Source organism: Apostichopus japonicus, chromosome 6 (assembly GCF_037975245.1).
Source record: "Apostichopus japonicus isolate 1M-3 chromosome 6, ASM3797524v1, whole genome shotgun sequence".
Taxonomy (NCBI): domain Eukaryota; kingdom Metazoa; phylum Echinodermata; class Holothuroidea; order Aspidochirotida; family Stichopodidae; genus Apostichopus; species Apostichopus japonicus.
The window spans coordinates 15,379,875-15,395,313 of NC_092566.1; the positions used below are offsets into that span (position 1 = coordinate 15,379,875).

General features: G+C 39.7%; 1 protein-coding gene and 1 long non-coding RNA gene across 2 annotated transcripts in view; both read left to right on the forward strand.

The window, feature by feature from the left end:
* The first annotated feature begins 7,362 nt into the window (after positions 1-7,362).
* Positions 7,363-9,521, forward strand: LOC139969253 (uncharacterized). Its single transcript, XR_011793686.1, has 2 exons — positions 7,363-7,504; positions 9,171-9,521. It is a non-coding gene; the product is annotated as an uncharacterized lncRNA (long non-coding RNA).
* A 3,288-nt stretch (positions 9,522-12,809) lies between these two features.
* The window catches only part of LOC139969085 (isovaleryl-CoA dehydrogenase, mitochondrial-like), a 34,379-nt gene continuing 31,749 nt past the window's right edge, over positions 12,810-15,439 (forward strand). The window contains exon 1 of the mRNA XM_071973848.1: positions 12,810-13,043. Coding sequence (XP_071829949.1) covers positions 12,882-13,043 — 162 coding nt within the window. The 5' untranslated portion in view covers positions 12,810-12,881. The remainder of the gene's footprint in view (positions 13,044-15,439) is intronic.

The window sequence follows — 15,439 nt, forward strand, 5'->3', positions numbered from 1 at the left end:
CTTCTCCCTTCCCTCCCTACCTCCCCTTCCCTATAGCTACCCGGACTCACCCACCAATCTTCTCATATTCCCCTCGGTCCTCTCCGTTCCTCTTTCAAATTCATTAAAACTCCCGCATTAGTCGCAAATCCACCGCCCCCACCCCTTCCCATTCATCTCTGCTCCCTGTTCACAACCCTCTGAGAATTGTGTTGTTGTTTTGTAATACAGAATTCTTGAATAACATTTGACCTAATGTGCGAACAACATTTAATGTCTTCTAGTATTAACACAAATGGAAAAGATGCAAAAGTAGACTAAATATATATAACATGTGTAAAAGTAAGTTGGCCTGACGTTTCGATCCTAGCAGGATATTCTTCAAAGGCTAAATGACAAGTAACAGTAACCGAAGGGACAAAAACACGCACAGAATACAGACAGGTTAATGAGCATGGTGAACAAAAAGAGATAGATGTAAGGGGATTAGTAGACAAGGGACGGAGTGAAAGAAAAAAAAGGAACCAACAGGGGAAGAGGAGAGGTAGGAGATACACAGTGGAGTGACAAAGAGAAGATTAAGGGAAGGGGGTATGGAATAAACTGGAAAAGGACAAGGACAGAAAGGTGTGGAGAAAAAGGGGTGGAAGAGAGCTATGTGAAGAGGAGTGATGGGGGGGGGGGGGGGACAATGGGGAAAAGGACGGGAACAGAAGAAAAGTTAGTCATGTCCTTCCTGAATGTTGAGCCCATGAGGTTGAATGGTGCGAAGGCGTTGCATCCACAGCCTCTCTGTGTTGATTCGCACTAGGCCAGGACGGCTGCGTAAGGATTCAATACCCTGTAGGGACATGTCGTTAATGGTATGGTTGGGAAGGTTAAAGTGTTCTCCAGCTGGGGTCTCAGTCTTCATGGTGTTGACTGTGGATCTGTTACCATAGAAGCGCTTCTTGAGGGTGGTTTTGGTTTTGCCAACATACTGGATGCCGCAAACTCTACAAGAGATCAGATATATGACATTAGTGGTTGTGCAAGTGATGTGACCCTCAGTCTTGTGTGTGAGTTGCATGCTGTGGCTGGTGATGGAATTGGATTCAGCAATGTGGTGGATGAAGATGATGCATCTGGAATAACGATCACATTTGAAAGTACCATGCTGAATGGGTGTGGGGTTAGAAGTTAGAGGTGGGACAGCAGCACGCACAAGGTCTCGTAGGTTTGCGGGGTCGTCTGTAGGCGATGATGGATTTTTCAGGGACGGCTCGTTGGAGTCTATCTCAAGTGAGGAGAATGTTGTGGTTGTTAAATGTGATTTGCTGAAGAGGAGGAAGATTTGGGTGGAAAGTAACAACCAAGGGGAGCTTGTTGTCGCAATCTCGTCCCTTTTGTTCTTCACTGCCAAAGTAGGTGTAAGTAGTCGCTCATGATTGGTCGGAAAAGCTACGTCATCACCATAGAAACCTTCACTTCGAGGTTACCAAAATATCTGGATCCATTCTTTGCAACGAAGATAATACCCGTTCAAAATTACCCGAAGCTGTTCGTATCTTTGGAATTGGTTTAGACATATTTAGCACACTAGTTTGTTATGATTGTATGATCTACTATCGATATTTGATCGAAGTTATTTTTGAAGGCATTAATCGGTAACGGCGCACAGTGAAAGTTTCATGGGTGGTGATCCGTATACTTCCGATTGGGGGGCATATGACCTTGTTGACTATCTAAGCGTAGCGCCACCATAGGTTGGCGCGAAGCTTACAAGAAAATGTTGGGATTTACAAACCCTCTAGATGGCCGGAAACGGCACTTCCCGAGGTTTCCAAGCGGCATATAACCAACTTTAAAATAGGGATATCATGTCCGAAATATCTCATAATCAGGATCCAAAATACTTTTTTTTTAAATTTCGGGTGTTATTTTGGGAAAATTGCCCCTGTCAATCTTCTTTCAGGCGCTTCGTTAGAATGTTCGAGAGCTCTTTTATATTATAAGATGAAGAAAATAGCCACATGCAGGCTATTATAGGCCTATACACATGCAATACACAATTACACATAGTTACGTTCCGTTGCTTTTTAGCTAGGGAAAACCTGATGAGTTGAACTTAGGGAATAACGCGACGACCTAGCAAATGTAGGCTAACTTGGCCGGGAATTACGATGGTAGAGTGCTCGCCTGCGGTGACAATTGGAGGTCCCTGGTTCAAACTTCGGTATCAACATCTGATCCAAAACTTCCCTCCACTCCTTTCTCTATGAAAACTAATAAATCAATATAGGAGAGGCTAAGTCTCCATCCCCGAGTTCTGTTGCTATTTGCAAGGAGAGGAAAGTGTTTGCAATCTCTGGCAAGTGGACAGCAGTTCTCACGTTGGTTGGATGGGGATATTAAATGACAGTCCTGTAAGTAGGATTTTGACCCGCCTGCCTGAAAACATCTCACTTTGCGCCTAGGGGTCTATAGAGTTCAGAGGTTGAACCTGCCCATTGAAAATATCTGTGTAATGTGTCTTAGGTGCAAACTTTTCACTACGACTATTCACTAACAACAGCAAACGTTTGGGAATAATTATTTCTGCATTACAGCTACATTTCAGATTGCCAGACAAACTACCATATTATAAGTTTAAGGCGTTTACTCATCATGCTAAGCTGCGATCACGAATGGACTTAATTAATGATTAGATAATTATTAGAAAACCATTCAGTGTAAAAAGTACCTTGTTTTGAAAGTACATCCCAGGTTAGTCGATAAAATTCTGTTGGGTCGAACACTTAAGCCCTTCTGTCCTGGCATCCATACTGCTCGCTAGGTACGATGATGCGTAAATGTAGGCATGAAAATATTCTTATCCCTGGCATTTGGTGGGAGGGGGGATATGGTGTATTACATCCCCTCCACCCATTTTCATGTGGGGATATATCCCCCCATCGCCCCAGGATCGCCGCCCATGGAAAGTTTCGTACAGGATACATCACATAAGTGCTATATAACTATATGTATTATAACTGTGTACACAGTGCAGTAACGGAAATGGGTCATTCCGTGTCAAATCACGGATGGCTGTTGCTGCACCCTTTCCAAAAATTCCCAAATTTATTGTATGATTGGACCACCATAAAATAAGCATATTCTGAAAATTTCAGTTGCATTGCTTTACAATTGGCCGATTTATCACACTTTGAAATTCCGCAATTTGTCGCCACCATGGCATTTTCTTGACTTTTGAGGTCTCATTTCTCAGCAATTAAACATTCTACTACCTTTCTAATACAGATGCCTAAAGAGTCTATCCCATAGAACAGGAAAATAAAAAATTAGGCTACATAAATATTGTCTTGTGGAGTTAGGTCAACTTAAAAGTGTCAAAATATTTGATTTTTGTACTTTTCACTAAAAAATGTGCTATTTTTAGTGATGAATTGCTCCTAAACCATTGCTTCAGGGTACTTGATTCTTTCAGAGGTTATTATGTCTAGTACAAATATTACAAAATAATGATTACAATGCTTTCCTAGACTATGTTTGCAAGTTGTGCCACTCTAAAGTTGCTATTTCATGCTGCGATTCAGCATGAGGTAGGGGTTTTGATGCCAATTGTTTACCAAAGTAACCATGTTAGAGGTGTCAGGGTTTATACTTTATTAATAAGTATAAAGTTCTTACACATTAACAAATTTCAGGGTTCTAGCTGTTCTCAATATTAATTTATGAAGTTGTTAAGTTGCTCCGATGTACAAAAGAGGTCGTTTTTGACGGCCAATAACTCAAAACGCGTCAAATTAAAAAAAATTGATAATTTTTTCTGGAAGAGATATAGTACCACCCTGTTTGTACAAAAAATTTCAGGAGGGTGTTTTGCCTTATTTTGAAATGAAAAATCCTCAAAGTTTGTCAAAGTCAGTACACGTGAACCCGCGCCCTAAAGTTGCTTTGAGTGTACCCATTCCACGAAACGAATTCCGAATTTCAATAGAACAGCTCACGAATCTTGGATAACGTAAACACGAACCCAATGGAATGTAGCGTAAATGTATCATAAGTGAGGTCAACATGTGATCCAAAGTTAAAAGTAAAGTTAGGGCGTTCTAAGGAAAACTAGTGCCAGTGTGTAATTCAGTGTATATGTCTTCAAACTTCCAAGCGATGGTCCTTATTGGTGCTGACGTCACGAGCAAACTGATTAGCTGAAAACGGCGTAATTGCAAACCTGTTTGGGGGGAAAAAAATTGCATCATGGGCTAACAAAACAGAAAATACAAGACCACCGCCTTATACACAAAATTGCAAAACGTGCTTACTTGTCGATTCTACTAGGGCCTTTTCAGAGCAAACAAACTACACCCAAGCTCCGAGTCCGGCAAAATATAAACTGCCTACCTAAATAGATCATTTACCTCATCTTTTTCTGCAATATATTTGTCACCTCTCCCTGTTCTCCGAGTCCCATAGCATTTACTTCTTTACTAAAGCAGGGCGATAAAAAAAAACTGATCATTTGCACCATCTGCTCTCATCTCTTAAAAACTTGCCTGCATTTGCGTCTCTTTCAGGGACGAATCTTTCAAAATGACCAAAATTTAGGAGAGAAGAACCAGGTTAGGTGATTGCATTTTGGTGCTACACCATTTTTACACTTCATAATACACAACGCGGTGTCAGTCAAATTTTTCATGAAAACAAGCTGTATATGAGAACAAGCTGTCCGTACCAAGTTTTCAACTGCACATGCATATGTCATAGTTCCGTGTCATCTTCTAACGATATTGAAACAATAAAACATACCTACATGAATTGCATATATATATATAGATTTTCATTTATATATATATATATATATATATATAAATGAAAATCGTAATGAGTTGGAAAATCAAGAACAGTGAAAAAACTTCAGCCTCCACCGGGATTCGAACCCGGGCCTCCCGCTTTGTACGCGGACACCCTAACCAACTAGGCCATGGACGCTGATTGTATGTCCAGAGGTTCTAAACCGGTAAGGAAGGTCGTAATTCCACTGTAGGCGTTTGTCACCTGTATCGAACAATACTAGTTCTGCTTTTGGTGACATATATTGCCTTACTCTAGAGATCAAACATGATGCTAACCAACTCGAAAATCATTTGTGATTCCTAAAGCCGGATCTCGAAAGATCTAGATAGAACACTAGGGATATAAGCGGATTTCTTACAATTAGTCCTCTTTTGAACATGCGCAGCTCAACTCATAAAAGTCAAGATCTCTTAACATTATTTTATCAACCAATTAAAAGGTGCAAATTTAGGCAGAATATTGAGTTGAATATGTTCTGGACAGCTATAGAAAACACTGATAGAGCAGTCCAGGTTGTACGTATATACCACTTTAAGCAGCTAATGTTCATTTCTTAAGTGACTGGACTAAATAGTCTAACACATTATATTAGTTCAGTTCCACACAAGCAACAACGGGAAAACATAAGTATGTCATGGCCTCTAACAACATGTTTACGGTAAACCCTATAAAGTAGCTAAGGATAAATGATGTTGCATGCATGTAATCCAAGTATGCTCTGTTATTTATATATAAACATATTTCGAAGGAGATGTTAGAATTTATTTTTAATTAAAAAAAAAAGGATTAGTTTTAACATTTAGTCCTGTACTGAGGAATCGACTTCATCATAAGTCGAAAAGGGAATATTTCCGAGAAAATGATAATTTAGTACGAGGTATATAGGCTATAAGCGTTGGTATATGTTGTGACCCGCGGATTGGGTACAGAATTAATTCCGTGTTTTCCTTCATGATCTCTGAAGTTCCCACCTCGTATTTAAAGCAATACACCCCCCCCCCACCCCCACAAATTAAGGTAACATATTTGTTTCATATGCAAATTGCAAGTAATATATTTTCAGGTATAGCTGGTGTTTCTTGCTTAAGGACCAATTGAAACATGACCAAATTTAAACTAACTTTAGACAAATGCAGATTAGAACGACCTTTAAAATTATTTGCGGTCCCAGCCCCCTCCCACTAAATAATTTTTTTTTCTGAAAGTGAGCTTCCTAAGGGATCATTATTCAGCCACCGCGACTCTTTCAAGGTGGAAATACTAATTTTTCTTTTAAATTATTTGTTATGATAACAATAAATTAAGATTATGACTTGGTTGTAATCTAGAAACGGGTGAGGGTACGTACATTTCATTATTTATTGGCATATTGTTTACACATGCCCGCAGAATTACTTGACTAAGAAACAGGAAATTACTGAGGGGGTCATAAAACAAACATTGACAGCAAAGGAGAGAAGTAGAAAATTAGTATGCATAACAACAAAGATAAAAGAATGAACAGCAATTCAGACAATAACAGGCAGAAATAGAAAGAGTTTCCCATGGGGATGGTGGTGTCAGACCAACACCCCCCCCCCCTCCCCGCCACTGAACCCCCGCCCGCCTTCGGAACTTAAGCTGTATTTCTCGCCTATAGTCTTCTTGCTCTTGGTCTTTGCGTTATTCCGTTTTTTGGAAACTTTTCTGTCCATTTGCCGTGCCGTTATATTACAAACGCATATTAAAAAGATGTTAAAGGTTAGTAACGCTCTTCCTCTTATCAGGCTCAAACAGGGTTACATCATCCCCTGCAATTAATAGCGACCTATCAGGTAAACTAGAACTCTTTGCATTTCGAGTGTAGTTTAATTCCTTTTTTTTTCTCTCTCTCTCTTTTATATGCAACTAGGTAGACGCGACCAAGGCACTGCGGACGATATTTCATTAAAAAAAAACTTTTTTTCACAATTTTAATTGAGAGTATATATTAATTAACAGTAAAAAATAAGGCAACTCGTACAACGCTTGATGTGGATTCAAGAAATCTTTGGGAGGGAGAGAGGAGGGAGGAGGGAGGATCGAGGGAGAGAAGATGACAAATACTCATATATAGCTACGATTTTTCAACAGGAACTCCGCCCCCCCCCCCTCCCATACCCTTTCAAGCCAACCCGAAAACTATACCCCCAGCATGTCATTAAATACTCTCGTAAAATAGTCAGTACTGCCTCAAAACGATTTTGTTATTGCGCATATACTTGACCACACTTGACCTGTAAGTGAATACTTTACTGGAATGGCAGGAAACACAATGAAGATTAATTGTCCATATAAGTCGATTAACAACAACATGATTTATGAGTTGTCTGTTGTCTCTGGACAGAGTTACTTTCATAAATCTCTATAAGTTAACTTCTTCGTGTATTCTCACGTTACGGAACATACATAACCCACAAAATGATTAATCACGTTTTTTTTTTTTTTTTTTTTGGGGGCAAGTTTACCCAGTTTCTGTTCCGTACATGATTTTAAAAGTAGTATTTATTTGCTCTGTGAAGCCGGAACAACGTTTCTTTGCTCTGCTGAAAATTTTGAACATTTCACTGAAGACTTAATTTCTTGCTGCTGCTAAATTTCCTCAACAAAATGTTGTCGGTGCATCGTGGTCTGGTTCTGTTGCTAGTCTTTGGCTCAGTCGTTTCATTCGGTGAGTAAAGAAGCATGCACTGTATAACCATTAAAAATGTGTATGTAATTTTGTTGACTTAGTAGGCGACCTATATTGTTTAGTAACATGGTAAATTTAGGCAACATTTGACTTGAAGTTAGTGATATTATTTTGTCATGTAAAGTAGTCTACCTATATTGTCTTGCTTGAAACACTGCAGGCCTAGTTTTCCTCTTTGACCTTGGGAGAACAGAGAGCAGTGACATAACACTGCTTATACTACAATCGATGAAAAGTTTTCGTGTTATGTTTTTGGGCTCTTATTTTTATTTGAGTTTATTAAAAGTCAAAGTTCAGGCAACTTAGGCGACACCCATTATTGCTCAATAACTTCTCTGAACTTTCTGAGATGTTTTTGATATTTCATTTCATTTCATTTATTTGTTTCCATATTCAAAATATATTACACAATAATAGAAGAAAATGTATGTGACAAGTGGAGGAGGTCTGAGAAAGCCGAGGCTCTTACGAGGCAGACCCCCTGTACAAAGACAATAAGAAAAGAACAAAAATGAACAATGCATGCAATAAAACAAAGGTTGCACACACAAATAAACCATGTAACTGTACTTACGTTACATAAGATAACATTATGCAATTTAAAGAATTATCATATACGTAATGACAAAAAGAAAATGAAATGAAAAGAAAAAACCAAAAAATATGTATTACCTTAGCCTGTTCAGTAATTGGATAAAAGTAAATGCTTCAGATTTTTAGAAAAGATTGGCAGTTCGTGTGATTTCATTATTTCATTTAACAGAGTCTGTTCAAAGTATCTCTTTCGAGTTTCCGGCCTTAGGAATTCACAAATGATTAATAATTAGTTAGCATCATGATTGATCTCTAGATCGAGTAAGGCAAAATATGTCACCACAAACAGAACTAGTATTGTTCGATACAGGTGACCAGGGTTATAGCCACGCCTGCCGGCCGGCATTGGAAGTGAATAAACAGTCCACTGGCCGGCACAAAAAAATAGTAAAATGCTTGTGAAATACAACAAAAGTAACAAATTTATCTTTCCCTTGCCGTAAAACATGATAATAACGTCACCTTTTTCTGTTATTTGCCCCTGGACCCCACCAGGGGCCCTTAAGCGGGCCCTGGACCCCCGGCCGTGAGATGCGAGAGCTTCGCTCGCTACGCTTCGCAAATTTATTGAACCAGCACTCACAATCTCCTAGCTATAACCCTGCAGGTGACCAAAGCCTAGAGTGGAATGACAAAATTCTATAACTGGTTTCGAACCTCTGGAAATGCAATCAGTGTCCATGGTCTAGTTGGTTAGGGTTTCGCATATAAAGCGAGAGGCCTGGGTTCGAATCCCGGATTCCCGCTGGGAGATTTTTCACTGTTCTGGATTTTCCAACCCATAACAATTTCATATATATATAACTATATATATAACTATATATATATAACTATATATATATATATATATATATATATATATATATATTATATATATATATATAAATATATATATATATATATATATATATATATTTACGATTTCAATTATATATATATATATATATATATATATATATATATATATATATATATATATATATATATATATATATATATATATATATATATATATGGCTATTTAAATATATTGTTTTCCTTTGTATTCCAGTTACTTCTTTAGAAGACGAATCTCCAGCTAATTCCTTGCGTCAGCGATTTCTCTGGTGGGGTAAGCATCCCAAACCTCAACATGGTCATCATGAGCATCATGGCCATCATGGCCATCAGAGCCATCATGGCAATCAACACGGTGGTAAGCAGGAAGCCAATCACGAAACGAGAGAGTTGGAGGAAGGACCAGAAGTCGTTGCAAATTACTAGTTCGTTACCAGAGGAGAGATGGATAAGTCGTTTTCGTAATTTTGCACGCCGTTTACACGATGTAGAATTTGCACACATTCTGCTCTCCTTGGTTTGAACCGGCGAGAATATGAAATAAAGCAAGGACGAATTAACCTAATCTTCCACCGAGTCAAATTGTTTTCTTTTTGTTGTTATGATTGATAGTTGTTGTTTTGTTGAGATGGTGGTGTTGGGGGGAGGGGGTGGGGGATGTGGTTGATCAAAATTAACGTAACATTAATAAGGACACGGCGGGATACTGACATACATAAATCAAATAGGCCATTAGCAAAAAAAAAATGAGGTGAACATAATTGCTCGTCACTTTATTAAAGCGTAAGCTCTTCATGTATCGACCCCCCCCCCCCACCACCACCACACCCCACACTCTACACCCAACCCATTCTCAGCATAAATTATGAAGAAGTAACATTCTGGTCTGTTTATAACCATGTGAGGAGTTACTGCCATATTTTCTCTCTCAATTTATGGCCCAACGCGTACGCGATACTCCCCATTAACGCCCCATCCACCCCACCCCGACTACAATTTGTTGGCAGACAGATCATAGATAACAGGCTGTTGTGATCATGTGTGTTCCAAACTGGACCCAGGTCAAGCTACGTACGTTCAAGTGGTTTGCAATCGAATTTGTAAACATATGTTACTGTACACGCCGCGTACGTGGACGACATCTGCATCTATAGGCTAACCATTTATTTGTCTCAATTGGGTTAAATAAAATGAGACCTATGTATTTAGTTTAGTTTAGTTTATTTTAGTAGGGGGAAATGGGATCAGGTCCCCGTCAAGTACCATATGGGAGAGGAAAACAAACCCCAAAGACAATAAAACAAGACAGGCCCGATTACGATGCTTAAATTACTTGTCCAAAACCATAGGCGTACGGGACCATTTCAGTTTGGGGGGGGGGGCAGAAACTTTTTTGCCCGAAAGTTCCCGTGACACTATCTAAGCGGAGCGCCACCATCGGTTGACGCGTAGCGTACAAGAATCTTTTTGGCAAAAGATGCCTCTCAGATTGCCGGAAATGGCACTTCTGAGGCATTGCAAGTTGCATCTAAACATTCTTTATTTTATAATCTCACGTTTTAGAAATTTACACTTCCCAAAAATTTGGTAAATTAGAAGAAGAACAAATGGAAATATTCGGGCATCATGATGCTAAATAAAGAAAATCATTAGGCCTATATTAATATTAATGTCAGAAACCAAATAACAAAAACGCTCTCCACGGAATTGTCGGGCAAATATTTAAACACATTCGGGCAAGCTACTGCATATTTATACATCTTTTCTCCTCTTAGGCTGCCCGAATTTCTTGTCCTCTGGAAATTGGGGGGGGGGGGGCAGTCTGCCCCCTGCCCCCCCCCCGCCTCGTACGCCTATGTCCAAAACATTGCTAAACCCATTCACACTTCATTGTAAGTACAACTTTCTAAGAGCGTACAAGAAAATTTCTGGTTTTGATACCCCCCAGATCACCGGAAATGGCACCTATCGGGCTTGAAAATGAGCAACCAGATGTACACTTTTGCCTGAGAACCAAGTATTTCCCAATAGTTGTTTTTTCCATCCATAAACTTTTTCAAGATTGTCACCAGTCACACATCATGTTCGACCTCATCGCATGTCCTGTGGATCATTGTTTTTGTAGGTGATTCTACGCCGCGGCCCACAATACCCTTCAGCCCCACTTTTCAAGGTTTTAAGCCCATTATTTGTTCAGAATTTGAAAATTCCCATTTCTCGTGAATAAAATCACTTGAAAACATACCCATAATGTTGCACAAAATTTAATCTATGGACAACCAATATAGAAAAACCTCCTTGAACCCCTAAGAGACAGGTCAAAATTGTACGAGTAGAGCAAAGTATGATGAAGAATGTTGGTGAGGAATTTTTCGAAAATTCCGACACAGTTAATTTATTGGTGTACAAATATTAAACCTCTTATAACAGCTATTATAAAACTTGGTTGAAGGAAATGAAAAATAGCAGATATTTCCGATATCAGGTATCAGATATTTCGAAACCGAACACTACACATACACTATAGGCGTAGGAGGCGGGGCTGCAGCCCCCCCCCCCCCTCAACCAATTTTTTGCGCCCTGAAAATTCGGGCAATATGCTGAGAATTTTTCGGGCACCTATTGAAAGAAAAATAAATTGCAATGATGTAGCCTAAGGAAATGAATAGTTTAAAATGATCTCCTTGGTAATTTAAATAAAGTTCTAAGCTTGGCCGACTAATTCGCCATAACTAATATAAAAGAGAGTTTTGACATAATTGGACCTCCATGCTTTTTCTCCATCTACATAAGACATTTCGTTATTTACATTAGCATCCGGCGGTATACTGTGCAACTTTCACCGACCGTATGGTACACGATGGTATGCGATGCAATAACAGATGCCTACTTATATGATATTGACCTGAACAATTGAACGCGCGCGAAGCGCGCGAAAAATGTTCGTTATATTTTTCGGGCAAGTCGTTACAGCCCCCAAATCCGATTGGGCTCCTACGTCTTTGACCACACACATAGACAGTTTTGATGCTGATATGACGTAATATCTGCTCTTTGCTTTACCAATTTGAAATGGCGTGTAGCTAGTAATTTGCCAAGGGAGGGGCGAAGCCTGTAGGCAACTAAGCGTAGTGCCACCATAAGTTGGCGCGAAGCGTACAAGAAAATTTTGGCCGAAAATGCCTCCTAGATCGCTGGAAATGACACTTCCCAGGCCTTGTAAGTTGCATCTAAGCATTTTCTATTTTGAAATTACTAGCGATATCATAAAGAAAATTTGCTCAGGAGGGGGGCGGTCGCCCCCTTCCCGAAATGCATGTTCCCCGACGACTCGGTCGAGTTCCAGACCAGCCACAGTTAATTATGATAGACGATATATAGTATACATATAGATACATTAGTGAGAGAGGAAAAATGGAGTTGTCGGTGTAAGGGGTAGGGTGAGGTGCACGTCCCCTCCGTAATCCTCGATCTGTCACTGGCTACCCTATGTTTATAATATTGATCAGCATTGTAATTATGTCACTGTTCCTCTTTCTCTTCCCGGTGTCTTGGCGTTTATATTCTACTCCCTCCTTTTCTCCTTTTTCTCTCTTTCTTCTTTTTCTTTTCCCTTCCTTCCTCTCCTCCTTTTCTTTTTCCCCCTCTTTTTCCCTTTTTTCTTCTCTTTTTTTCTCTCCTCTTTTTCTTACCCGGGGGGCGCGCGCCCCCAACGCCCCCCCCTGGATACGCACCTGGTACGATAGATGACTATAAGCAAAGTTAATTAATATCTTTGCTACAAGGGATTGCGGGAGGTGGGACCCCATCAACCAATGGTGATGCAGTTGTTGATAACGTCATTTGACTGTCCTACTGCTGCTTACATGAAACTGTGAAAGTAACTAATACATACACCCGCTAACAAAATTTACGAAAGGAAATAATGGCCCTACGATTCGTGAAGAAGCTTCCCAAGCTTTCTAGACAAATTCCCAATTTTTTAAGTAGAGTAACTTCTCCTATTACAACAGTACCGTTGCGTAAAAATGGCAGTTATTTTGAGGTCGACGATATTGTATCTGGGTTAACGGAGGAGCAACAGCAGGTGAGTGACTGAACTAGGTAAGGAATGTACTGTGTAGGCTATTACTACAGTAGGTTGCCGAATTTTACCAACATTAACTAGGTTAGTAGCAGTTATGCGAAACATGTAACACATTCTCATTTAGCCGGGTTCAATTTTTGATGATGAATTCTGGGTGAATTTCGTAACTTTTATAGCTCAGAAACGATTTATAGCTCAAAAACGTCTAATCTACAATGATCTTTCGGCCAGAACTAGTGTTACCATGTCGAATTAGTCTTGAAACAATTTAGTATTAGATAACACTGCTTTCACTGGCCAAGTCTTATATAGTTTAGTTTAGTTTAGTAGAAAAAAGGATCAGGAGGGACACTTAAGTCCCAATCAAGGACCCTATAGAGAGAGAAAAAAAAACCTGAAGACATAGACACTCAGACCCGATTACAATGCTTAAAGTGCTTGTCCAAAGCATTCTTAAACCCATTCACACTACTTGCAAGTACAACTTTCTCAGGCAAACCATTCCACTCATTCACAACCCTATTAGCAAAAAAGTTATGCCGAATATTAATCCTACTATGTGACTTTTGGAGTTTAAGACAATGACCTCTAGTACAACTACTGTTAGCAAACAAGAAAAAGTCGGTAAAGGATAAATTGTCGAAACCATGCACAATCTTGAAAACCTGGATCAAGTCCCCACGTAACCTCCTAAGCTCCAGTGTGGTGAGATTCAACAGTTGTAATCGCCTATAATAAGGAACCCTCTTTAAGGAACTAATCATCCTAGTAGCCCTCCTCTGGACCTTTTCAAGTACTTCCTTATCCTTAGCAAAGTAAGGGTTCCAAGCCTGCACGGCATACTCCAGATGAGGCCTAACCAACTGCTTATAAAGCGATAGGTGTACGGGACCATTTCAGTTTGGGGGGCAGAACTTTTTGTGCCCGAAAGTTCCCGTGACACTATCTAAGCGGAGCGCCACCATCGGTTGGCGCGTAGCGTACAAGAAAATTTTTGGCACACGATTGCCTCCCAGATTGCCGGAAACGGCACTTCTGAGGCCTTGCAAGTTGCATCTAAACATTCTTTATTTTATAATTTAACGTTTTAGAAATTTACACTTCCCCAAAAATTTGGTAAATTAGAAGAAGAAAATATGGTAAAATCACTTTGAAGGGGAAAAATGGGACAGTATATTTTTTAAGCTCCTTTTTAGTTACCTTATTTATCATTTTAACACAGTACTCAGCTACCTCCAGAAAAACATACATTGTTCAACGACACGTAGGCGGGATAATGTCGCTATGTCGGGTGAGACTGCAATTTGTCTCACAAAAAAGTATAAAATATAACAAAGAATACGATAAACCTGTACTTCTAGGCTTGTAGGCACTCCCCCCCCCCCACCATCCATGAAAAAGAAAATGTTTCTTATATACACTCATGTTGGGGATGTCCAGGTCAAGGGCGGCAGAAGCACTTTTAATCTGGGGGGGGGGGACCGACATTAAAGGGCACTTTGCAGAAATTCGATTGGACTGATGCATGCCTTATATTTAGTACCCTTTATAACTCTTATTGTATTATCTTATTTGTGTAAACACATCACTCCATCAACGCCCCCCCCCCCCCCAAAGGAAAATATGCATACTAGCACTGCAATATCCAATGTGCAAATTGGGAAAAAAGGAACAAGTTTTCTTTTGAGACAAAATGTGGTGAAATCATGCTAGTTGCTAATGTAGGAATCTTCCGAATTAGAGTTTTTTTCTTGTTAATATCTTAACAATTTTTTCCCATTCGAAATAGCTTTGAGTTTGACCTACAGAAATTCATTAAAAGTCACGGGCTTAGTCAGGATTTGCAAAGTTGTATGCACGACTATCTGAGCGGAGCGCCACCATCGGTTGGCACGTAGCGTACTAGAAAATTTTTGGTTTTACAAACCCCTCAGATGGCCGGAAACGGCCCTTCCCGAGTGTTCATTCTGGTTCCCTGGCCTCTTGCTAACTTGAGGCACCTCAATTTTTATGTAGAAAAAAGGCACAGTTTTAACCTGCCCCCTGTGCCCCCCCGGTTCCGCCGCCCTTGGTCCAGGTATACAATTGACTAGTTAGAAAAAATTGATCGTGCAAAAAGCGTGGTAGCCCAGATGAACTGCGCTTACGGTGGTGTTACACGTAAATATTCGGGCATCATGATGCTAAATAAAGAAAATCATGGAATTGTCGGGCAAATATTTGAAAAAGATTCGGGCAAGCTACTGCATATTTATGTATATATATATATATTTCCAGAGGACAAGAAATTCGGGCAAAAGTCCTGAAAAATTCGGGCAGCCTAAGAGGAGAAAAAAATATATATATATATATTTTTTTTCTCCTCTTTGGCTGCCCAAATTTTTCAAGCCTTTTGC